This window comes from Vespula vulgaris, chromosome 24, assembly GCF_905475345.1.
Source record: "Vespula vulgaris chromosome 24, iyVesVulg1.1, whole genome shotgun sequence".
Taxonomy (NCBI): domain Eukaryota; kingdom Metazoa; phylum Arthropoda; class Insecta; order Hymenoptera; family Vespidae; genus Vespula; species Vespula vulgaris.
Genome location: NC_066609.1, coordinates 27,601 through 53,609, shown reverse-complemented (window position 1 = coordinate 53,609; position 26,009 = coordinate 27,601). Strand labels below are relative to the sequence as shown.

At 32.1% G+C, this 26,009-nt stretch overlaps 5 protein-coding genes across 15 annotated transcripts; 3 read left to right on the top strand and 2 right to left on the bottom strand.

Annotated features, from left to right (window-relative positions):
- The first annotated feature begins 327 nt into the window (after positions 1 to 327).
- On the top strand, positions 328 to 1,547 carry LOC127072000 (enhancer of rudimentary homolog). Of its 2 annotated transcripts, none has more exons than XM_051011977.1 (3): positions 328 to 354; positions 943 to 1,030; positions 1,222 to 1,547. In XM_051011977.1, exons 1-3 carry the CDS (start codon positions 343 to 345, stop codon positions 1,440 to 1,442), a joined length of 321 nt encoding a protein of 106 aa, XP_050867934.1. In that variant the 5' UTR covers positions 328 to 342; the 3' UTR covers positions 1,443 to 1,547. The 2 variants fall into 2 exon arrangements, with proteins under 2 accessions (XP_050867934.1, XP_050867935.1); XM_051011978.1 differs by lacking the exon at positions 328 to 354 and adding an exon at positions 419 to 645.
- A 483-nt stretch (positions 1,548 to 2,030) lies between these two features.
- On the top strand, positions 2,031 to 9,890 carry LOC127071970 (phospholipase DDHD1-like). 5 transcript variants are annotated; one of them, XM_051011898.1, is made up of 11 exons: positions 2,114 to 2,225; positions 3,855 to 3,951; positions 4,041 to 4,364; positions 4,973 to 5,146; positions 5,289 to 5,417; positions 5,616 to 5,757; positions 5,916 to 6,022; positions 6,174 to 6,484; positions 6,571 to 6,853; positions 7,009 to 7,164; positions 7,244 to 9,890. In XM_051011898.1, the coding sequence occupies exons 2-11, from the start codon at positions 3,885 to 3,887 to the stop codon at positions 7,390 to 7,392; spliced, it is 1,842 nt and encodes a 613-aa protein (XP_050867855.1). In that variant the 5' UTR covers positions 2,114 to 2,225; positions 3,855 to 3,884; the 3' UTR covers positions 7,393 to 9,890. The 5 variants fall into 5 exon arrangements, with proteins under 5 accessions (XP_050867852.1, XP_050867855.1, XP_050867854.1 ...); XM_051011897.1 differs by lacking the exon at positions 2,114 to 2,225 and adding an exon at positions 3,046 to 3,408; XM_051011896.1 differs by lacking the exon at positions 2,114 to 2,225 and adding an exon at positions 3,046 to 3,610.
- A 148-nt stretch (positions 9,891 to 10,038) lies between these two features.
- Positions 10,039 to 18,498, top strand: LOC127071966 (uncharacterized). 6 transcript variants are annotated; one of them, XR_007785280.1, is made up of 11 exons: positions 10,039 to 12,939; positions 13,188 to 13,702; positions 13,779 to 13,891; positions 13,981 to 15,784; positions 15,847 to 16,136; positions 16,232 to 16,345; positions 16,435 to 16,535; positions 16,896 to 16,985; positions 17,100 to 17,227; positions 17,311 to 18,137; positions 18,207 to 18,498. XR_007785280.1 is itself a non-coding variant. In XM_051011868.1 (11 exons), exons 1-11 carry the CDS (start codon positions 12,934 to 12,936, stop codon positions 17,423 to 17,425), a joined length of 3,207 nt encoding a protein of 1,068 aa, XP_050867825.1. In that variant the 5' UTR covers positions 10,039 to 12,933; the 3' UTR covers positions 17,426 to 18,498. The 6 variants fall into 6 exon arrangements, 3 of the variants coding, with proteins under 3 accessions (XP_050867825.1, XP_050867823.1, XP_050867826.1); XM_051011868.1 differs by having other exon boundaries at positions 15,847 to 15,977; positions 16,047 to 16,136; positions 17,311 to 18,498; XM_051011866.1 differs by having other exon boundaries at positions 17,311 to 18,498.
- Positions 18,499 to 19,068: 570 nt separating this feature from the next.
- On the bottom strand, positions 19,069 to 23,085 carry LOC127071973 (cationic amino acid transporter 3). Its single transcript, XM_051011902.1, has 11 exons — positions 22,049 to 23,085; positions 21,612 to 21,858; positions 21,227 to 21,511; positions 21,011 to 21,115; positions 20,501 to 20,879; positions 20,277 to 20,416; positions 20,101 to 20,203; positions 19,833 to 19,981; positions 19,595 to 19,761; positions 19,375 to 19,483; positions 19,069 to 19,314 (listed from the first exon to the last, which is right to left on the bottom strand). Exons 1-11 carry the CDS (start codon positions 22,076 to 22,078, stop codon positions 19,235 to 19,237), a joined length of 1,794 nt encoding a protein of 597 aa, XP_050867859.1. The 5' UTR covers positions 22,079 to 23,085; the 3' UTR covers positions 19,069 to 19,234.
- A 562-nt stretch (positions 23,086 to 23,647) lies between these two features.
- LOC127071998 (uncharacterized) lies at positions 23,648 to 25,985 on the bottom strand. The gene is made up of 4 exons (XM_051011975.1): positions 25,149 to 25,985; positions 24,967 to 25,086; positions 24,717 to 24,895; positions 23,648 to 24,577 (listed from the first exon to the last, which is right to left on the bottom strand). Exons 1-4 carry the CDS (start codon positions 25,201 to 25,203, stop codon positions 24,500 to 24,502), a joined length of 432 nt encoding a protein of 143 aa, XP_050867932.1. The 5' UTR covers positions 25,204 to 25,985; the 3' UTR covers positions 23,648 to 24,499.
- Positions 25,986 to 26,009: the final 24 nt, after the last annotated feature.

The following is a 26,009-nucleotide window of genomic DNA, read 5'->3' as shown; positions in this document are numbered from 1 at the left end:
TAGAAATTGTACCTTATTATCAATACTATAATATAGCATTATTATAGTATTGCAACATGAAATATTTCAAAGATAAAAACTAATCTTTCGATAAAGATAAAAATACCTTAGAACGAAAAGACTAAGAAGGGAACGCTAGTTATCACGGTATAAGACGGAAGTGTCGTATGCCGCCATCTTGATATATGACATTTTTGTTCGCGCCAAGTTTGAAAGGATGTTTTAATCAGAGATTAATTTTTAATCGTTAAATATATTAAGACGTCGAGCTATACGAGACGATCATGCTTAAAGCCATGCTGGATATGCTCTCCATTCAACAACTATAAATCAAATCTAAAAATGTTTACGCAAGTAAGTGCTAGCGATGAAAGATTCAACGCGTATACTAAATGGCGAAATGACTTCCGTCGCATGGAACTACAATGAATTTTGACGATATGCTATCTTTGGTTCCCTCCTTAGTCTTTTTATTCTAAGGAGAAAACTAAATGGTATATCTCAGTTGTGTATCGAAAATTCTGGATTTATAATTTATATGAATGCTTGTGATTGTATCAATAATTTGATTAAGACGATTTATAATCACACGTTGTCTCTTTGATCTTATCGAAAAAGTATTATTTTAAGTAGAACGCAGAAATGGTAATTGTATTGCTGCTATGATTGTTTGTAAAATCAACTGTGTGTGTCTATTGTTTATATTCGTATTATCAGTAGTACCATTTTTCTGGATCATTTCGCGCATTACATTCCTTTTATACCGTTATATTTTATATCAAACTATATATAATGTAATAGTAAATATGGTTGCAAATTTTTCTTACTCGTGTATTTGATCGAAGTATACAAATAGTTACATTGTTACATTTAATTTGAAATAATATGTAATACATTTCATTCGAATATTCGTTTTCACTAAGAATCAGGCATTAATTTCAGTCGCATACGATATTACTGGTACAGCCAGGCAACCGGCCAGAAACAAGAACATTTTCAGACTACGAGAGTGTCAACGAATGTATGGAAGGTAACGGATTATTTCATATATTTTACTACACGAATACGCGAGTTGTCTATGTCGATTTGAAGCAATCTCTCGGGGGAAAAAATTACTATGTATCTACACGCGCATACATATATCTGTATATTTAATTTCAGTCGTGTATTTCATAAGATCAAAAGTACTAATTATTATCCCTTAAAATTTCTTATATATAGGCGTATGTAAAATTTACGAAGAACACTTAAAGAAAAGAAATCCGAATACACCAACGATCACATACGACATTAGTCAATTATTTGACTTTGTCGATCAGCTGACAGACATATCGTGTTTGGTATATCAAAAATCTACAAACACTTATGCGCCGTACAATAAGGAATGGATCAAGGAAAAAATATACGTTTTATTACGTAGAGCTGCTGGCCATAACGAGTAACGTTATGGCTATTATAGATGTAAACTCTCACGTATAAGATAAATTAATTTTAAGTACAATTGTATACTACTGTTTATAACAATAAATATATAAATAAGATAATAATTATTATTTTCTTATTTTTACATATTAACATTATTATAAGATCCTTTGTAACGTTGAAATATACGTATGTAAATTATTGATCGTGTTTGCGGATGAATGGATGTGTTTATTCGTTATTCGATAAAATGACGATGTATTCTCGAGGAAAGGAAGATTTTTCGAAACAACAAAGAAAAAAAAGAAAAATAAAATAATCTCGCATTTGCAATTATTAAGGAAAAACGAGGAATCTTTGTAAATCTCTTCTTTATTTTTGCCTTGCTATCGGTAACTTACTCTTGCTTTTCTCGCAAAGGGACAAAGATCGAGAGAAAAGTGCTCGAATTCGGACAAAGTATAGATTCTCTGCACGTCGTATCTTACTGCGATATAATTAATAGTTCATATTGATCCTTTGAAGATTACTTTATGAAAAGATAATATCTAGACCGGTTGGCTTGTTCAACGAGCAATCCGCACACTCCCACTGGTATATAATTAACGAACGAAAGCTAAAGAAAAAGACAATAAGTAGAATGCAATCGAAGAACGATACATGGTATATCAATCAATTTGTCCGAGTATACGTTATAGTACAAATGGCGAAAGAAGTTACCAATAGAGCGAACGCTTATAGTTGCTTGAATTTCGTTCGAGACTGGCGGATATTTCTGTGGATATCGTATATCCTTATGCATTGTATGTATTTTATTAAATAACAAAGCTTTTTAGACATAAAGATTTTTATCGCCGATTATCAAAAATACATAACGATAAAAGTTGTTGCTTTGAATTCACGCGAGATGCAATCATTATTCGTTAGATCGAACTACGTCATTCGTAAATAGATTGTCTCGCGTTACTATATATTAATGCGTAACAATAAGATCGAACGATTTTACCCAACATTTCGCTAACCTGAAATTACAAGTTATATGTCATCGTAAAAATCACGATGATAACCCACATCTGTCCGATTCGCTATAGCCGAAATAAACCCGTCTATGTATCGTCTCTACACAATATACGTTAATTTATAATATATTTATGACGTAAATTACGTAAATCAGCTTTGTTGAGATTCGTTTAAATTCATTAACAAATTTATCTTGTCTAACGCTTTAATACGTCGACGATTATCCAATTGATATAACGGACTAACATTAAAATTTTTCAAATTTCTTTGCGTATATACACATGTGCATATTCATGTAAACTCGCATGACCCGAATAAAACTATTAATGCGTTACGCACGCGTATAAAATTCTTATTCCTCGTCCCAATTGCGCATGAAAGGAAAAAAAAGACAATTACCACGTTACATCTCGAACAAAACGATCGTTTTATCGAAGATCTAATACGCTTTATTTATTATCTTTGTTACTCCTCTACAAATGCAAATATAGAGTAATTGGTACAACGTTTGGAAAATTTTGAAAGATATATATTCATTTTATTCCTTAGAATTGAATATTTCCAATTTTCTTTGTGACTGAGAGGCATAACGCACGCACATATAGACCGATTATACGATACGTGATGTCACACACACATACATACATAAACTGCATATTTTGACGCGCGCGCCAGCATGCGATACGCGCATTGCACACTATGCTACGATACATCGTAAGTTTATATGTATGTATGGACATATCATACATATATGTCCATTGCATTAATCTCCTATGACTATGTTGCTCGTGCCGTTGACGATCAGCTGTCCAAGTTCTGGAATTTAAACATATTGCGTTTGCGGAACAGAAACCCGTACGGAAATCAAATGTAGTTACATAAGACGACGTTTCAGGGAAATGAATCAGTCTCGTTGTGCGTTTAAGAAGAGCTACAATATTTTTAGATAACTATCGTCCGCGGAAGGTAAATTCTCGTGTATCGGGAGACTTTAAGTGTCACGCAATATTTCAAACGTCGCTGCCTGTCGGTGTGTGTGTGTGTGTTTTTTTTTCTTTGATTATATCGGATACAAATAGAATTTTATGATAAACTTCGTATCAAAATATCGTTTTATTTCGTACTGAGAATACAGTGTTATATAGTGTAGTAATACTTGTAATAAATCGTAAGTACATATCGTCGATTAATATTGTGCTTGAATATTATTTGTTATTGAAATGCATTGTGCATTCTAACTTACTGCGCGATATAGTCGGTGAGCGTAGCGTGTGAGCGTGTGTGTGTGTATGTGACGCGTGCGTTCGTGTGCGTGCGTACTATCTATCTATCTATCTATCTATCTATATATATGCGTGTGTGTGTATATATATATATATATATATATATCGTGATTTTTTTAAACATAATAGAGGGTTCGATCGCTTCCAACGATTTAAAGAATGTCCAGTAACCCAATTGAAGTAGATCCATTCAGTGAAGTTGCTTTGGAAATTGATATTTGTGAAGGTATTAAGTTGTACTATCGTACAATTATAATGGTAAGCAAAAACACAAGAAAAGGATAATACAATTTGCTATGATTATTCTTATTGAAGGGAATGGAAAGGCAAACAACGAACAAAGTACACAAAGTACAAAAGAAGATACAAAAAGTACAATTAATGAACCAACGCATGCAGAACCTCTAACACCCGAAGAGATCCGTTGGTTCTACAAAGGTGGAGTCGATAAAAGATGGGTAGAGTTTTGTGGATACGATAGTTTAAGAATAGAAGCAGCTTGGCAAGAAAGACAAAGCCTTCTCAATAAAATTGATGGGAAAAGTAATGAATTGCCACCTGCCGAGAAAGTTGTGGTTAGAGGAGGAATGTACGACACAGAAATTGATAATATGAAATGTGTCTCGATATATTGGCCAGGTGCTCATTTTGATTAACAAAAATTTTGTCGTTTATACTTAACATTGCTATCGAATAATCTTTTCAGATATTATATAGTTCACGATGAAGAATATTAAAATTTATACGCGTGGAAACGGCAAAGAGGAAGAAATTGATACGCGATAAATCCAGACGTTACAAATACCTTTGAAGTAAATATTTTATCGTTTACATGAAGTATAATATACGTTGAAAATATTTTCATATTTATTTTTATGAATCAATGCATAAGAGATTAAAGCTAGTAAAACTGATATATGAGATTATGATTTAACTGAATATAAATTTTAATAATCTTGGTTTGTGTAAGAGGAGTCCACAAAAGTTTAGAATCATGGAATAATTTTTATGGTTATCTTTATGCATTTTAAATACCGTAAATGCTAATCTCCGTTTATAAGAATTATCGTTACGTATTTGGACTACCTCCTTGTCGTTACCACAATTTTATTACAAAACACTTTTAAGAACTACATTTTCTATAAATCTTTCTAATATCATTCATTTCACTTTATTTTGCTGCGATATATTTTACGATGTATTATTATAATCTAATAGAAATATATTACAACTATGTTTAATTAAAGGCGAAGAATGGGAAATAATGAGAGGTACATGGTACTACGACGGTAGTTGGATACCATTGGAAATAGAACATTCTAAAGTCATAGAGGAAGTTCATCTAAAATTGTTCCCGAAACAATCTTCGGAACATTATAGGTCAATGCCTGAAACTAATGCCTCTTCTTATTCATACAAAGGTATTGATTATTTTTATATAGTGTCATATTAATAATTATTCATTTCTTTTGGAGATTAAATAAATTTGGAAATTATTTAAATTGATTAAATTTTTTCGAAATTGAATAAATTGAAATATTGATTAATACGTTAATGTTTCAGTATTGCACACAGAATGCTTTCCAGAATTTCACGTCGACTGGCACTCTATAGATTATGTTGCATTATATAGCGAGTATACAACAAGTAAATTAATGCGCAGTGTTACATCCAAACTGGGTTTGCCTAAAAGTAATTACTTTTTCATTATTATATTTGTTCGTGTTCTACGAAATGATAATAGATACATAAATCTTACAGACTTAAATCTTGAATGGATTCTGTAGTATAGTATTACTGTCCTTTTTTTTTTATAAAAGTAATATTATAGTAATAAAAAAAAAAAAATTATAAAAATATATACATACTTAAATACAATGAACATTGTAGCCACAGGATATCGATTAAAAAGGGGATATAAAGTTCCTGCTACAATGGAAGATAAGCCCCAAGATATAGACCATTTAGTCTTTGTCGTTCATGGAATCGGTCAAAAGAGAGACACTGGAAAAATAATACGCAATACAACATCGTATGACTTTTTTATTTTATTTTGTTGTTAAATTTTATGATTAGAGATTTAATTTAAATAAAGAATTAGAGATTTGGCCTATGTTTTAATATGAAGAAAGTTATTCCCTTAACTGCTAATAGTGCAAATAATTAATTATATTATTTATTCTTTAACAGATTTAGAGAATGCATAGAACGACTGAAACAACGATTTTTTCCAAATTCAAATTACAGAGTTGAGTTTTTCCCAGTTGAATGGAGATCGTCTTTGAAACTCGATGGAGGTAAATAAAATTCTGAATTCTACTCTGACTTAATATATGACGATCACAGATGGACCGAAAGTTACTGGACCATAAAACGTATTAATATATAAGTTATGAGAAAGCCATAACTCAAACGATTATTTATATATCTTCTTACATATCTTTCCAGATATAGTTGAAGCTATTACACCATACAGCGTGTTAAGTATCCGTCATCTATTAAATACATCAGCAATGGATATACTTTATTATACGAGCCCTCTATATGGCGGGGAAGTAAGAGCTGGATTACAGAAAGAATTGAATAGATTATATTTCATGTTTACTAGCAGACATCCTGACTGGAAAGGGAAAGTTTCAATTTTGGCACATTCGTTAGGTTGCGTGATCGTATATGACATAGTCACAGGATGGATGGGTCCTGACACAAGACCTCCATCCCCGGATCAAGAAGTTTTGTTGCAAGGTTTACAATTTCCTGTAAGTAAATTTAACATGATCTTGTGAGGAAAGCAGAACGGATATCTTATTGCGACATTTTTTTTATTATATTTTCTTATTTACAGATTGAGAACTTGTTTTGTCTGGGTTCTCCTTTGTCAGTGTTTTTAGCATTGCGCACACGTACACCGTCCAATAGATTAGATGTAATGCCTCAAGGTTTATGCAAAAGGTTTTATAATATATTTCATTGGTCTGATCCTGTAGCATATCGTATGGAACCACTTTTGGAAAGAGGATATAGTAAAGTTGAGCCAGTTGTTATACCACCATACGGAGGAGGAGTCGATGAATTACAAATAGAATCTTCGTCAATAGTTAATGCAGATCAAAATATATCTCCCACTGGTATGTCAATTTAAATAATATATATCTATATAAGATACTGATTTTTTAAAATCTTTGATCGCTTAAATGTTAATAAATAGAATTAACTACTTCGTAAAAGGAGAATTAGCGCGATATGGTATATCTAATTTTCATACATTCTTTTATATTAATAGAGACCGACGAAAGAGAAGATAGTCCAGTGGATGTATCCAATCGTAATACAGAGAAAGGGTGGAGCCTTTGGGGTTTAGTTAGAGCTGGTTGGAATGTCAAAGAAGGCTCATCTTCACCAACGCCTGATTCAAATCCTCCAATCCGTCCAGGGCAAGGTATTGATTATAGATTATAATTATATATTCCTAGTTGCTTAACACACCAAAGTATAATTAAATTTTCTATATTCATTAGAGCTAACGCAACGTTTGGATTACGTTTTACGAGCGGTTGGATTAGGTAGAAATTATTTATATGCAGTAGTGGCGCATACTAGATATTGGAGTAATGATGATGTGGCTTATTTTGTTCTCACAAGACTATTTCCGACGTTAGAAGCATGATGGCGATATCAATGCTTGAAGCAGAATTTAAGCAGATTTTATTAAATTTACTAGTCGATTGCTGGCCTTTTATACCTGATATAAACAGTAGGCCTACCACTAAAACAATCTGTGATAATGGAAAAAACGATACAATAACGATATAAAATCTACATAAATTGATGATTTTATATAATTCACAGTTCAATATTAACATGGTCAAGTTTTGCAGATAAAATAAATTATATACGTATGCGTGCATTTACGTTCGTGTATGTGTATTAACGTATACACGCGCGCGTACGTGTGCACCATACACATGTTAACTTTGTATATTACTTCATACTATAAGAAAAGTTAGATATGTGTTTTTATTGTCGACACATACATACATACATACATACATCCATCCATCCATCCACACAAACATATAAACATGCATACAGACTTACATACTTATGAACACGCATCATACATATACACGTACACCTACGTACGCATAACTCTGTCTGTCTGTCTGTCTGCTCTGTGTGTGTGTGTGTGTGTGTGTGTATCAAATTATATATATATATACACACACACACATATATATGCCTTTAAATGCCTGGTTTTATAACTTATCATAAATAATTTTTATTTGTTATGTTTAATAAGCATATAGTTTATAATAGATATTTATTTAAGTATTTAATCATATACAATTGTTAACACCAAAAATACACATGTACATTAATTGATGACAAAAGATTAATAATGGTAGTCATCTTTTGGAGTTAGCTGTTAAAACTTTCATTTAATTTTAAATCATGCAATCTCCCATTTTGAGGAATTTTCTATGGAAATTTTAAGAATAATTGTATTATGTAACTGGATTATTCAAGTTTCATATATTTAGTTATATTCTGATATAAAAAAATAATGGAAGAATAAAATAAAAAAAAATTGCTTAATAATTTAGCTAATTAAGCATAAGGAACATCTGCCACACAACTACTCGAACCTTTGAGTAAATAAGGAAGATTACCAGTCTCTTTGCACAAATTGTTCAATTTCCCTATAGTTCCTACTTGCTACTCAAAGCTTCTAGTCGTCTACAATACGTTATGTACGTCTACCTATATCTGTAATCGTACCCATATTTGACGACTATAAGCATGAGATGCAGTGGGTTTCAAACGAAATCATATCATCATAAAATTTGGAAAAGTTGTCTTCATCTAAAGGCGTAGTTATAATATAACTTTGCGCTAACTTGAGATATCCAAATTTAAATACATCACTTTTTATTAATAAGTATCCTTAACCAGATTCAAATTTTTTAAACAAAGCACAAATCATTGTAATATATTTCTTGTGATGATATGTATTGTGTGTGTGCGCGCGCGCGCGCGCGTGTGTGTGTGTGCACGTGGATGCTGCGCACAGTGGCTCAGTAATCATGATATAACCAGGAAAGAACTGACTTCTTGAGAAATTGAATCGAAATTGCAAAATAACATTTTTTTATACGAAATTTTTTTTTCGAGTAAATTGAATGAAATATTAAGTATAAGTACGTTTACACCTAACTTAATTATCGTTGAACAAATAATACAAATCATAACTTGTTTACAAGTAGCATTAAAATCATAGATTGATAATTTGATTTCTTCAAACTTCCTTTAATCAATCTTTTTTTTATCTTGACTTGAAATATCTACTGTTTTATGTTATGGCTTTTGCCGTTAATTAATCTTTATGAGATACTATTTTCTATTTGTAAACAAGATATATGTAGTTATATCGAAATTCGTTTAATGACGATTGAATTAAATGTATTTTCAAAATGCAATTTATTCGACACAATCGAAGGATAAAATGTCTTGCATAATTGCATCATTCTTCATTCATATTATCGGCGTTAATTTTTGTTTAACTAAATTTTGCTTTATAAATATTGAGACAAAAATTTTAATTCGTATAAACGCATACCTTTTAGTTGATTGATTAAGAATTCAGATACATAATCAATAAATCGGACATTGTGATGAAATCAGTTCAGATAATCGATTACATATAAATGGGATTCAACTGTATATATATTCGATTGATATTCAGGCAATTTTCTCGAAAACAAAGCTTCATATAAAAAAATTTTATTTCACAATTTTGATTTATCGACACGTGTATATATATATCATTGTATATGTATATATGTGTATATATATATATATGATTATTGGTGTGTGTGTGTGTGTGTGTGTGTGTGTGTGTGTGTGTGTGTGTTAGATTTGGTTTGATTTTCTAATAATGATGTTTTATAGACACATCTTTATATATGAACTCATTTGTTTTTATATCAATCAATATAAGAATAGTATAACTAAAACGTATATATAATACAAAGTAGTATATAATTATAATATTATTAAAAAATGAAATTTTCCTTGTATTCAAAGTGAAGCTCATTCATTGTATAAACAATTTGCTACGATTAAAATGGCCAACGTGATAGCCAGTAAAAAATGACCAACATGAAACATGCAATTAGTTAATTATTTGCATGTGTGTATATCATTGATTTTTTTATTACAGCTTTTTTAACATAATCTTATTCAAAATTTAACAAGTAGATAGGTAATTAATAAATATTCTATAAAATATTAGATAAGACAAATTGAATGTATTGACTGCAAGGGAACATGAGTATTCTTTTGTAGAATAAAAATAGTGATCTATAATACGTAACATACGATAGTTGAAACAGTAAAATGTTATCAGTTGGAAGAAACAATTTGTTTAGTAATTATTATAGCATAATTTGCTCTTTGCATTAAATTAGAAATGTTATGTAATGTTACTAATCTTATTCTAATGTTACAATATTCAAATTTTATCCTAATAAATACTTATTATAATAATATTAAGTAATTTGTAAACATATAACAGTTGATATTGTAAGAGAACATATGTGACCAAGATTTAAAAGTTTAATTTGGAACATCATATCGAGAGAATTTAATATGTATATATTTTATTCCCTTATGCAGTTACTACAAAAACATGATGAACACGAAAGTATTTACCAGACATATATGCAATTATATATATATATATATATATATATATATATATATATATATGCACACACCTCCTAACTTTACTTTAAATTATTATTATTTTTGATTATAAAAAGCAATTGTAATTGTTTATCATACTTAAGACACTTTTTGATTTTAAGTAGTAAGGTATAAATTGATATTAAGTAGTAAAAGATATAAATCAATGTTTGATTATTAAATATATATGTTTATATTATTTATCTATTCATATTTATCTATACTCCTCACAAATTATATGTTAATTTTTCTTGAAGGACAAAAGAATTTTGCATGTATGTATGATAAATAATAACATGCAATAACTGTTTTCAAATATATAAAAATTAATTAAGTACATGATATAGTAGTATGACAATAAAATAAAGATGATAAAATTACTTCCATATCAATCAACATTGATAATCGGGTACGCAGGGATATGTCTTGCATAATAGATTAGTATGAATACTTGAAAAATTTGTTTTTACCACCGATTTTTGTTTTAATTAATCTGTCACTTTCACACCTTCTAACGATAGAATTGATATCTTATCGATACTAATCTAAGAAAAAAAGAATATTATTGAAATTGTAATAGAATTGTTTATCCTTATTTATATGTGTTTTGATGGAGGACCGTAGTGACGGCGACTTTTAATTGTGAAAAATAATAGCCTGTTCCTACGTACCACATTATACTCGTGATAATATCATAACGAAACAACGGTTATTCTCTTTTCTCCCTTTTATATATAGTGTAAATATTCTAATAGTTTATTCATATAAGGTAGTCTTTCCTACAGAATTATCGATAATATATATATATATATATATATATATATATATGATAGAAAATTTTATAATATTATGTATCAGCGCCACATCAAAGGAAGTTTATCTTCATTAACGATTGTATAGTTCTTTACTTAGTTTGCCATAAAGTAAATAAAGAGCCATTTAACAATTATAATATCTTATTACAGGGGTGACGTGCGATCTGTCACTAAATATTTTTATGATTTTATAGGAACCTTGTGCTTCCAATAAAAACACCTTAATGAGGTTAGATTGTATATATCAAACTAATGTTGTATTACATTCATAATGGTTGTACAAGTTCATAAATGCTTAAATATTATGAAAATATTATGTTGCATTAATATTATTACATTTATGTGCGATAATTAATAATCTATTCAAATAAGGCAAGTGCTGTGATCTCTTATTTTTACTACCTTTGTGTAAATTCAATCGTCATTCGAATAAAGATATGTTCCCAACATCGTACCAGATTGAATCACGATAATTTTTTAATAAAAAATACATTAATATTATAATATTCAATTTGGATACATTATTGAGCCTATCATTAATCCGTGAGATCCGAAGAATCTGCTGTTGTATTTTTAGGGCAAGAGAAAGGAAAATAAAAATAAATGTTTACAATTCTAAACGAACAATAATGCACATCTGTTGTTTGACAATGATCTAATCGCGGGTAAATCTAGTCATGAAAAAACTTTTATTTGTAAAAATTAAAAGGAATATGGCGAGGTAGGAGAAATAAATGTAATTTTCACAATTTTTATTAAAAAATCCGTCCTTCGACAAGAAAAATATCGACATCTCTATTTACAACACGAACGATGTCTGAAAAAGATCGCATCGAGATGCGCAACCTTGATTAGCAAGATTAGGTAGGACAAGCCTGTCTTTCTAAATTACTTTCAAACGGTAAACAATGTTAACACGCGATAAATTGTAACGAATTAGATCAGAAGAGTTGCGTTCGCGATAACGAATATTTTTAGCTAGCAAAAATATTTCATTTTTATATCGTGAATTCGGTACATACATACACCTTCTGTCAACGTCTAACTAAGACGACTTTCTTATTTATTAGGAACGTAGCCTAGAGATATATTTATCAACTGCTTAACACTAAAGTTAACTATTTAAACAATCCTAGTAACTAACTAAATATTCCATTAAAATGTCGTGCCAGAAGTTGGCGACGCAGACTACGCATATCAAATCAGATAATATATAAATGCGCATAGTCGCCCGCATATAGTTTTCTTACTTTTTAAATATCTGTTTATCAAGTATTTTATTGGAAATAGAAATTCTTATATTCTACACGCGCTATTACATTGTTAAACGATTGATTGAAATTTCAATATATTGGAACGTTGGATGTATCGTTGAAATTGGAAATTTTATTTTCCGAAAATTATGAGTAGTTATACAAATCTAGTTAAGAGGTTTTTTAAAAATAAGGTTAGAAATTTGTGGCCATATACGGCTGTGTGTGCGTGTGCGCGCATAGCACTTATTTCTACCGTTTAAGACTGTTCGTCGTCCCTGCTTCATTTTTCGAAGTTACACACGCTTCGAGCGTAAGGTAATGAACAATTTTGATGTGTGTGTAAAAATTCAAATATTTTCGAACGCAAAAACGCATTTATTGGTCTAAGGCACGATGGAGGTAAGTTCTAGATATTAATGGATTGATCGTTAACGTTCATTTATATGTATTGAATCTTATTGTTTATATAATTTATGCCTATTTTTAATACGTCTATAAAATTAGTACGTTCTTCTGTACCTCTATGATAGATACGCATAGGGATGTGTTTTTTTTTATCCAATGAAAAATTATAAACGAAATTTGCAAACTTTAAGAAAGATGAATCTTACAAAAAGTTAAAACGTTCTCTGAAATTTGTTTTACAGGGGGAAAAGGAGAAGATGATAAATAATAGCCAAGTAGTCCCAGTCTCAATATGTAGTATATCCAGCATCAATGCGGATATGCAAGATATGAATTACACCAGTTTGTTTCTACATACTTCTCAGATGGAAAACGAAGTTGTCTCTTCTAGTAACAACTTGAGAAATATGATGGCAAAGAAAAAAAATAGATATACTATATATAAACCAATAATTACATCTTCAAGTATCGAACAATCTTCAAGAAAAAAAGACTGCTTCAATGGCAAAACATTATCGATTAATGAGAATTTGCCTGTAATGGAAAAATATTTGCCATTACCAACAAATATGGAAGAAGTTTTTGATAATGCCAATTTTTTTAAATTGCAAAAAGAAAGTGCAAAGTATAACGACTTTGGTCGTCCTCAAATAGTCGTTGCTACAAGTCACAAAGAAAAATCAAATAGAACTTTTTTTAACTGGAGAGTTATGTTAAATGAAAATGGTCACTTACTTGTTAAAGGAACATTAGAAAGGTAAATTTAAATAATTGAAATATCTGTAATACTTTATCGCTTTATTATTTTTATTTTTCATTTTTGTTCTTCATAGTGGAAAAATTGCGCGCACTAAGCCCATACTTAAGAGATTGACAGCTACAAGCGTAGAGTCTATTTTTAAACAAATATATCATCTAAAAGGAAATATTGTGGATAATAGAAATGGTAAGAATTTCAATTTTTGCATGTAGCTTTGACTAATCAATAAATAATTATTTGATTTTGATAAACGCACTATTTTTTCATGTATTTAGAGGTACCAGAGTACGTTCGAGGTAAATTCTTCAATGGTTTTCCTGATGATTGGGAAAATGTAATTCAAATATGGAAATTATTTATTTCTCAAGGCTTGAATTCAAACTTTCATTGGCCAATCAAAATTATTGATAGCGATAATGACGCAAATAGCAAAATGTCAGACGTAACGTTCGAATGTCGAAAGGAAGACGGAATTAAGTTTAACGAGTCAGGTGTTATTTCAATGGGACAAAAACCAAGTGTATCCAATTTCCAAATACCTTTCAGTAGTTTACGTGGTAATAACGGGGAAGATCGCTCTTTAGAGACTAAAACCAATAATGACGTATACACTCCTGAAATTTATGTATCAGGTTCAACAAATTTACTGCTTTCTAGCATGGCAAAGAAGACGTATAATTATAACAGTTTAGATAGAAAGGATCAGTACCAGAATAAAAGTGTGAATATACATCAATTGCCTCTTCTTGAAAAAGAACATACAATGAGAAATATGCAGGAAGATACAATTAATATCATTGTTAATAATTTACTGCATAAGGATTGCCCTCAAGAATACATTTCTAAAATAATACAAATGTTTGATTCTCTCAATGATGTTTACTCTTATGGAGTGGCATCGAACGATACGAATGGAGAAAGTAGAGTAAAGTGTAATGATAAGAAATCTGGATTGTGTAGCAATCAAATACAAGGTAACGAAATAATAAATAATTCGGAAAGATCTTGCATCTCGGAAAGATCGCACGGAAAAGGCTTTGAAGAATTGGAAGATGAAACTTGTCCGGGTATATCTAAAATCATATCCGAAAGAATATTATTACAAAATGAAAGAGTGTCGATGAAACGGCATAAACACGAGCAAAGACGAGAAAGTACGAATTGTAACGCTGTAACTAACAGTCATGTAAAATTACAAGAAAAAAGTAAAAAAAACAAATCAATATACCATTCTACTTCCAGCAATGACAATATTGAAAATGACAATATGGAAAATCATGATCCCGCACATGTATCGGTATCTGTACATAAGGAAAAGAGGAAAAGAGATAATATTAAGTATCATTTTGGAGTGTCCAATAGAAGAAAAAAGAATAGTTTGAAAAATAATCGTTATTGCGAAAATTCTAGTACGGAAGATGAAATGGAATTGTTAGAACTCAAACATAAGAAACATTTGAATATGGCAAAGATCATAGAACACAGTGCGAAAAAACCAAAAATAATAAACACCTTTGTTGATACGAATCATGTTAATGTAGTTCATAGAACTCGTGAGAACAGTATTAACGATAATAAAGCGACGTCGTTGAAAAACAAAAAGCAGAACGGAATATCAACACCTTTGGCCATTGTAGAAAGTCATACTCTTAACGTGAACTCAAACGAAGATATGATCGATGAAAAATCGGAATTTATACCCGTCTTAAATGATACAAAAGAGCTGATTAAAAATACGCATGAATCGAATTTGCGCGCAGGTATTATAAGGGACGGTCGTTTAATCGACGAACATAAAAATGATTCGAACGACCACAGAACTCCAAGAGGTAGTCGATTTCAAATTGAACGCGAAATATCTCCTGAAAATGCAAAATATGCTACGATAGAGACAGATGCACCTTTGTTAATATCAAATCCAAAGTCTTGCGTTGAAACGTGTCGCGAGGCAAATACGTCAAACGATGAATTTTTAAGCGCAAAGAAACCTCAACTATTATCCGACTGGATACCACGAGTTGTAATTGATTCTAAATCAGTTTGCGAGTTAAGTTTGGTTTTTGAAGGTAAATTGCTCAAGTAAGTAAGAATGCATTACGTTTCATAAATCGACGCGTAATTTATTATTTTGATTTACGTAGCGAGGCTGGCCACGTGGTTCATAGAAAATTTACAACCGAGCACATTCGCAAACGACTATCGGCAACTTTGATCGAAGGTATAAATCAAGAACTATATCGACTTATCGGAGATCTGCACGATTCTAAACACGGTAACATTTACACGCATTTCAAGATACGATTACACTTGCGCCGTTATGTTAAAATATATATTATGTTAGTTGTACCAAAAGAATTACTGAGGTATTGTCGTGAAGGATGTCCACTTAATATAAACGAATTTTGCAAAATGTGGAAATCGCGTGGAAAAGGTATTATAACAGTTGGTTGCACAAAACGTATAAATAAACAGATCCCTTCTTTTCTCATATAATAATTTGGCTCATCGTATATAAATTTTTGTTAGCCAATGCAGGTGAAGTAGTAGGAACGAAGCAAGGAGGTAAGATGATAGATGTATCGAATGTTCCTACAAGTTCAAGAGGACGTAGGATATTTCCACCGTTGAGTTACTGGACTGGTAGAGAAATATTTTTATTGTTGTGCCATTTTAAGAATAGACAATACATCGTGCATACCATGAATTTAATTACGTTATTATGTATTTAGGAGAGCGCGTTGCTTTTAGAGACAACGAAATAGTCTACACAACAGGCAGTTCTCCGAGGTATTCTATCGATCGATCGGCCGAACGTAAAAGCAATAAATTGGTACGACAACTTTTTTAAACATTATTATTTCTTATGCATTGGTTTTATGATTATAATGTTAATTTTTAATAAAATCTGTGTCGTACAATTTTTAAGAAAGCAACAAAATTAACAAATATGATAGCGATAAGTGCAATTATTAATTATAAGGCAACTTTAATATAAACAAAAAAAGATATCGAAAGATAGTAATATTTCGGAAAAAAAAAAGTAAAATACATAAATAAATAAGCTGATATTTAAACATAATGTTATACGTGATAGTTTGTACTTGTATATTTAATCGTTGAAATATTTCTGCCATATTCAACATGTATCCTTTCTAGCAGTTATTTGATTAACGATCTATATATTTTCTAGCAAGTGGAAGAAAAGATGTCTGGTCAGTCTAACGATCTTGGTGGGTCTAAAAAAGGTGCAAGTGATGCGTTGAAAGATGAAAATACCACGGTATGTGATACAAATAATTATATTATGTGCTTGATTTGACGAAAGATTGTCGTTTCGTGACACGTCTGTGAAATAATCTTTTCTCTTCTAAACGCGTATCATTTTATCGCACAGTTATTACCTACTAGTTTACAACGGCAAGTTGATACATGGGCACACAGGTACGATGTAGAATTAACTAACACGCAAAAGACGGATAGAAACAATGCTGCAGTATCGCAATCGGATGAACGTACAAAACAGTAAGATCCTTAAAAATATAAATTTAAGAGATTAGGTTTAAATTTAAGAAGTTAGAAGAAACAGAAATTCATGTTAATTTCAGATATGGCATAAGGCAACAATCACCTATTAAAAAACAAAACCTGATGTATACTTATTATAAAAGTATTCCACACACAGACGACATTTTGTCCGACGATCAAGTATCTCAGTTATAGATGTATCTTTTGTGCTTTTAGAAATAGCTGGTTAACGCAAGTTCTCGTTACTGCGATAAGTTGTAAACGTTACGACAACTCTTCGGAAAACTGTGTTGATTTTTATCGATTAATCTTTATTTACATAAGTTTGGATAATGATTAATATTCATTTTTAGGATTGATCAAACCCGGTGAAAGGGACAGATTCTTTTTTCTCTCTCGTTTCTTTTACAATTAATTACCATGATCATAATCATAATCGAAAACTATTTTGTATAAATTAAGAACGATGATGCATAGTCTTGACAATGGTATCAGATCAATGCGTCCTTCGCGATTCTTCGACTGACCTAACTGAATCGCGAAAAAAAAAAACTAGAGATTTTGTCTTTTACTGCAAGCAGTCCGACTTGATTCACGAAGGTGAATACACCATTGTTTTATATCGTCCGTCTGTCCGTTTTCATCATGTTTTATAATATCAAACTTTTCCTATCGCTACACGGTAATGAAATTTATGTTCGATCACTGGCCCGGAATTCGAAAAATCTGAATAGCAGTCTCCCACGTAACATTTTTATCATATTATTATGACAAAGTGATATTGGCAAACAAAATATCGATCGACAAACGAGAGCTAGTCGAATAAATGATTGACGGAATACCAAATTCCAAATTGCAGTTCGTCGATATAAAATTATAACCGAGGAAGAATGTGCTAAGGCCGAATGTAAGAGAAATTATTTTAGGGAATAATTGGAATTTATAACAGACTTTCATTTTTATATTTATCTTTTAGCAATTGTTCAACTTTTAAATTGTAATAGAATATATGTTCGTCAGATTACAAATAAGTAGATGAATAACGATTACTGCGTTGATAGTTTTGTTTTTTTACGAAGTTTTATCGATTTAAGAAAATGCTTACTCACGATCTTAAAATTTATCTATGGCTTCACAAGTAACAACGTAAGCTCATTTTTATCATAAGTAAAAGTGGAACCCGATGAAATGCATTTACGCAATTACGTTTTGGTAATAATAAAAATAAAAAAAAAAAAAAAAAAAAAAAAAAAGTTGCAGAAATAAAACGGATTATCCGTGAAATCTATACGAGAGGATGTTACGTGTTCCGATGTTTGTGAGAAGCGGCTTAAAAGGTTTAGAAGTAACAAAATTGACATTAATAACAAGCTGCGTTCAGAAAGACCGAAAGAATTTGAGAACAATGAATTACAGAAATTTCTTGATCAAGAGCCAGCTCGGACATTGAAAGAGGCTCATAAATAGATTTTGGATTAATGCGTAGACCGACCGTTTAACCCGGCGGTCAAACTTAACGAGGAAGATTTAGACGGAAGACAAACGAATTCCACAACTCACCAATCTGGTTCCATAGTAACGCCAGAATCCTTATTGCTGCTGCGACTGAAAAAAACATATTCCCGCGTCCAGCTTATTCGACAGATTTATTGCCCTATCTGATTTTCATTTATTTAGATCGATTCGATGCGACTTGTCTGGTATACGATTCACTAGCGTCGAAAAAGTTCGAAGATCCCTCGACGATTATACGCCTCAAAGATGTATCGTTTTTTTAAAAATGGAATCGGACAATTATCTGAGAGGTGGCAGTAGGTTGTGGAAAGAAAGGACAGATATTTTGATTAAAAGAAATACATGTATGGCTTTTGTATTGTTAATTAAATAAATACATTTAAAAATCGGACAAATTTTTATGAGCACCTAATAATCAATCGATTAAAACGTAGGTGGCATATTCACCGATAGAATCATGTAAAATTATTATTTCTCCATTCTACCTCATTACTGATTATCCGCTACTTTGAACTTTTTATCTCTACTGTTACTGTTCCACACACCGTAGAAAAAGTATATCGCAAGACCTGTTCGAAACATGTTATATGTATAGACTTACAAGTTCATAGCAATGTCGTTATATTTACCAATAATCATCCATATCAAGAAACGTATCCAAGTCATCATGTCCAACATCATCATAAGGTAAATGTTGATAAGTATACTGATTGCTGGTAAAAAAGGGACAAGAGGTACCTAAAGGTAGGAGTATATATCGTGATATACTATCGTACGTTATGTCGTACGTTTAACTATTTTAATCGAAAAGCAAAGAAAAATGTGGTGGACGTAAAAAATATAACGTACCGAAAACGCAAGTTTCTTATCCGACGAAGGTTGAAGATAAATAAAGATCAGAGTAGAGATTAATGCAGTGACCAATATGACTATTGGCACAACATAAAGAGCTTTGCCGCTAACGATTTCTTTGGAAAATTTTGAAATCATCGCCGTAATAAAGATGCAAAGCACGACTGTAACCAGCATCATTATTATATTACTATCGACTAAGAGAAATACTCACGTTGATGGAATCAAATATTACAGTAACAGAAAACGAGGCAAGTGACCAGTTGTCCAGTTAATTTCGTAGAGTGGTCTAATCTATTGACATTAATGAGTTGCTTGATGACAAACGTCACGGTCCTTGGATCACGATCGCCTTTTTTCTCATATGCTTCGCTCTCTTCGTAACTGTGGGGAAACATTGATCCTTTAGATCTTTTATCACGGTCATCGTTCAGCATTTCATCGTTCATCGCAAAATTTATTACATGCGTGTGTTTGCGTATGTAACATATACATTTTCTTACCGTAATATAAGAACGCAGGCAGCAACTATTGAATAGGCAAGCAGCGTCCCTATACTCATCATATTTAACAATTGAGTAAGCTCGAATATCGCTGCTAAAACTCCTGCAAGAGAATGCTGCTTTTATAGATTACAAGGGCGGATAGAAACACAGAATAAAGAAAATAGCTTTCGTACCTGTAAGAATTCCTGCGGAGAAAGTGCCCATGAGGGGTGTATGAAATCTTGAACTTACCTTTCCCATCCATTTAAATATCAGTCCATCGGATGCCATTGCATAAATTATTCTTGGCAATGGAAACATTGCTCCTAACAAACTGCAATTACAAGATAAGTTTATATGTATGTCGTGTGCGTATATACATACACGTCAGACCTATCCGACCATATCCGATCTTTACCTAGCACACAGTCCGCAAATCGCCCCGATGCTCACTACCCATTTTGCCCAATCCCAACCAATCACCTCGAAGAGATGTGGAAAGGGTGCATCGGGATTTTGTTCGTAGTACGGTAACGCCATAGTGAGTACGGCTGAGACGCCGAAATACGCGAGGAAGACAACGGTTAAAGAAGCAACAATGGCTATAGGTATAGATCTTTGCGGATCTTTAGCCTCTTCACCCGTAGTGGCCACGCAGTCGAAACCGATAAAGCCATAAAAGCAAGTTGCTGCACCAGTTATTATACCCGATATGCCATACGGCGCGAATCCTCCTGTTCCGTGTTTACAATTTGTTTCGGTACAAGAGGGTCGAGTTTTCCAATTGTTTACGTCAGCTTTGAATCAACATAATGCGCATTGATTGAAATCATCAAATCAAGATCAGAAGAGGTTTTAGGAAAAGAAAAAAAAAACAAAACAAAACAAAAAGAGAAGAGATAATCGTGAAACATTTACAGCGCATTACCTTTGAAGGAACCAGCAATTATCACGAAGAGGACAACGGAGAGATTCACCAAGGTGAAAAAGTTATTCGCAGTGGACGACTCTTTGGCGCCAAACGCTAAGGCGGCTGTGAAAAGTGACACATAAATATAATAAGCGCGGTATGGCTATTCATGTGTGCACATACTCGTGCAAGACTCGTATCGATTGTTCGGTAATTAAAAAAGTATCGTGTTACCGGAAAACATAAGGGTGATACCGAAGGCGAAGAAATCAGGATAAGAGGAGAAATGTTCAACTTCGATATGAGCGGCTGATTCAAAAGCATTTCTCATGCTATTGTTGAAAAGAGCATCGACGTAGGTGCTAAGGCCACGTACCACGCTAGCGGAACCGATCACATATTCTAAGATTAGAGTCCAACCTATTAAAAAGGCAATGAATTCGCCCATTGTCACGTAACTGTAAACATAAGCGGAACCAGCTCGCGGCACTCTCGCACCGAATTCAGCATAGCAAAGACCTGAAAATATATCTCGATCAAGCGATCAAGCGAGACGAAAGTTTCACTTTTGGTGGACGGACCGATAAAATGATAAAACGATTGGCAAACGCCCAATTACCGGCAAATATCGATGCCACAGCGGCAATTAGGAAGGAGATTACAACGGCAGGTCCTGCGACATCCTTTGAGACTGATCCTGCCATAATGTAAACTCCAACACCAAGAGTGGATCCAATACCCAGAGCTGTAAGGTCCAACGTCGACAGACATCTTTCCAATTCCGTATTTGCGCTAATATTTATCCGTTTCTTTCGACTGAAGGCTTTATACAGACTACGGATATTCCATGATTTCATATCGTGTAACTGTAAAAAGTTATGGTTCATACTGTATGATTTCGGACATGTGCGTGCATACAAAATCGATCATGTTTCGTGATTGATAAAACAATTGGAACGTCGAATGAGTTTTCTATCTTCTCCAATTTCTTCAATGTCCGATTGAAGGTAAGTTTTATTTACGAATAAAAGCGTAGTAATTAAACGTTTTACTTACCAGTAAAAGATTCGTAGATATGTAATCCATTTTGGTAGGTTTTTATGAACGCTTGGATCGGAGGATCGAATTACGTTAGCGTTTCTATCGATCGCGTCTGGCACGAGACTAACGTAAGAAGCGTTAATTGAACTAATGCCAGTTAAATTGTGCGCAACGCTCCTCGTGCCTACTACCGATACTTTAAATCTTTCAATTGGTCGAATTATTTCTTAACAACATAGGCCTCGCTTTAAGTTTTATCTAACGTTGAACCTTTTTTATCAAATCATTCTCGATCGCGACTCGTTTTTCCGACAGAAGATTTCACCGGCACGAGACTATACAGTACAGACGAGTTTACGGCGATGAAACTTTCATTTATCTATAACTTACTTATCTATCCATAAACGAGCAGATAACGTAATTAATGTAACATTTAATTCTATTCAAATTGTAAATAATCCATTTTTCACATCATTTCTCATAGAGCGCATAAGGGTTATTGCGATATATGCATGAATGTACGCGTATCTAAATATATTTGGATCCCTCATACTCCGATTACCGTCATCTTAACAAGTCGAATAATTGAGTTTTTATATTTTATTTTCGATCGATCGCCGTTCGCTTTGCCGTGTCCGACAATCTCTGGTACGGTTATCTAAGTATTAAATTATTTCGGTGATTTTTACTTGTCGTTGATGATAAGATCGACATATTTCTACGATAATCGATACGATATATTCCAAGTATTATTTTTTTCTCGTTACAACAATACAATCGCATTCTGTATCTTATATGAATAAGGCTATGGAAAATACAAAAGGAAATTATTATCAGATTTCATTGTAGACATAAAATAATGTTTGGTCAAGTGTGAACGTTGATAGACGAACGACATCCGACTCTCGAGATATCATTTTTTTATTTAAACCTTTTTCAGTTTTCCGATATATATTTATGTAAGGCGGATTCGTGATATCGCGAATGTTTAACGCAAAATGATTAAACAAGATAACACGATTTACAACGAAAGCGAACGAAATTTTTTTTAACAAATTTTTGTAACAAAATCTAGTATTTCGTTCTAATCGTTCATCTTGGAATTCGAAAACGTTTTTACGTCCGAAGAAAAGAAAACCTGTATAAACTCACCCAAACAAGAGCTTCGAGCTCTGTCGTCGTACCAAACGGCTTCTGAAATGGTTCCACGGTGATGGCGACAATTATATGAACTATCGATTATAAGGATTGTTTTCCCAAATATAATAATTATTTTTCTTCTGTCTTATCTCAACAGATATGGATGGATTATCCCCGATGAGACAAGTACGATATACGATTGGATCATGAAGAGGATAAATCGATAAAGTTTTTTTTCTTTTTAATGTTGTTCTTATATACGTTTCATACGATAGACTGCCATTTCGAAGAATTTCTTATCGTTAGAAGTTTAATTATGATTTTGGTGTCGTATTTTGGAATGTAGATCTATGTAGAAGAAAATATTAGACCTTTCAACAGATTTACGCACGAATAAAATTATCGTCTGTTCGTAATTTTCATAAACTCATCGTATAATCGTATTCTTTTACAAAAAAAAAAAAAAAACGGATATTCTCAATAAAATGTCTTTATTAATGTAACAAGTTGGACGGATTGTAAGCGTTGTACATCATACGAACAAATATTCGCGTATGTGTACGCGCTTCTATCCATGCGCGTATAAATATACGTACGAACGTACGTACGTACATACATATTCATACATTACACACAACATACGTGCGCACGCGTGTGTGTATGTATATAAAATTATATATATATATATATCCTTACACATATATATGAATACTTATTATATATAACCTTATATATATATATATATATATATATATATATATATGTATGTATGTATATTTCGAATGCGTATATATACATTTCTATAAAGAGAATGAAGTTATATATAAATTTTCTATGAAAAATAACGTTTCATAAAGTAAGTATGTACTATTGTTCTATAAAAATAATTCGTATACATATATACTACGATACGAGTACCTTGTACATCATAAATGTACAAAAGTTACAAATACATTTGTTTTTCGTACGATCGAATAAATATGAAATGCTTGGATAATGAATTATGTATAAAAGTTATATAAAAAATACTTATCGACTAATATAATGAATATATAAACAGTCTAAATTATGGACGGAGTTTTTTCTATGAAAACATATTTGTACATAATATCTGTATTATAGATCAAATGCAAATATTCAACGATAGTTATACGTTCTTATACGTATATAACATACTACATCGTTGTTTTCTGATAAAGAAACGTCATTGAAACGATACAGATATCTGTCATGTTCGATCCAATGTATAATAGATTCGTGTCTTCGATATCGAATAATACTACACCTTCCAATAAATGGAGGCAATGTTTAATACAATAACCAATTTTATCTACCAAGTAGAAAGACGGAAAGTAATGCCAAGATGATACTTCCAACAGTAGCTCTTACTTTGCTTGCGTCGGACTAAATTGATCGAATAGATAAAAAAGTAATTACAAGATAACGTCATCTTTGAAGATTAGTACGAGTATTCGTATGTATGTTGGTGTGTGCGCGTGCGTGGTATGTGTGTATATATATATATAGTGTAAGTTATACTTACAATAATATAATAATTGCATTTGTCTCCGTGACAACATTCCGAACATTTCCAATCTTGATACCAAATATGAGTACACAATGGCATGTTATTGCGTCGTATTCTTTCGCACTCTACTTTGGTAGAACATCTTTTGGAAATATAAAATTGTTTCTTTGCTCCTTGCGACCAATACGGTGTACCTGCAGGGGAGAACATTGGACGCGTAACATAACCTCTATCCGATTAAAACTAAGAAACTACGGAAACTTACTGCCCCACTTGATTTCTGTTAAACATACATCCTCTCCCTGTTCACATATTTTTATGCTTTTTAAGCATTTGTCTTCATTATCATCCTGATTTGTGCAAACATAACATTCCAGGGCGTGACCTATAATAATTTTTATTATCGAAATAATGATTACGTTTAATACATTATTTTTGGATACTCACTGATCGGATTTAGCAAAATAACGAAAATTATGTACGAGATCTTGAAAGACCACATCTTTTATTACTTTTAAAAGCAAAAGTTAAACTGCAAGGAGAAACGGACGCATGTACAACGTCTTCGAATTTAGTAATTTGACTCGGACGACACCCATTACGATGACGCCATCTAGCGTTGCGAGTACAATTTAACATACATAGATTCTATGATTCATATTGTATAGTATATATAGGTTAGCACTGTAATATTAAACAGAAGCCTTTACCGCAAATATCAAGCGTATGTTTTGTCTATTTTTTCATGCGCTGAATGATATAAATCGGGGATACGGTTGAATTGCAAGAAAATTCATCGTATAACAAAGTTTTAAGTTCTATCGTTGGTTCCATTCTTTTAATTGAAGATATGATAACGCTAATTAATTTTGTCATGTACGAATAATTTTCGTAAGAAAGATATTTCCGATCGTGAAGATGAAAAGGATAAAAAAGATATTGCATCTTTCACGATCGACCACACTTTATTGGTTTCACGTTTCCGTGATCCTTAAAGCGCAAAGAATCGATGGATAGGCATAAGCACAAGCGCGTAAGAATACCGCGCACGATCGTGTTATTAAAAATAGCCCTAGGGTAGGTATTATTGACCCGAGCGTCATAACTCCAGCTATAATTTTTTCCGGTCGAGCAACCTGAAAAGAAGGGATAGTAGGAGGATTCTTTCTTTCGACGATTTTTTGTATCGTTTTAAACATTTATTCTTTTCAAGAAATTTTAAACGTTTGAATGTTTTAGAAGAAAAGAAGAAAGACGTAGAGTTATTTGTCTCCATTTCTCTCTTTGCACACACACGCACACATATAT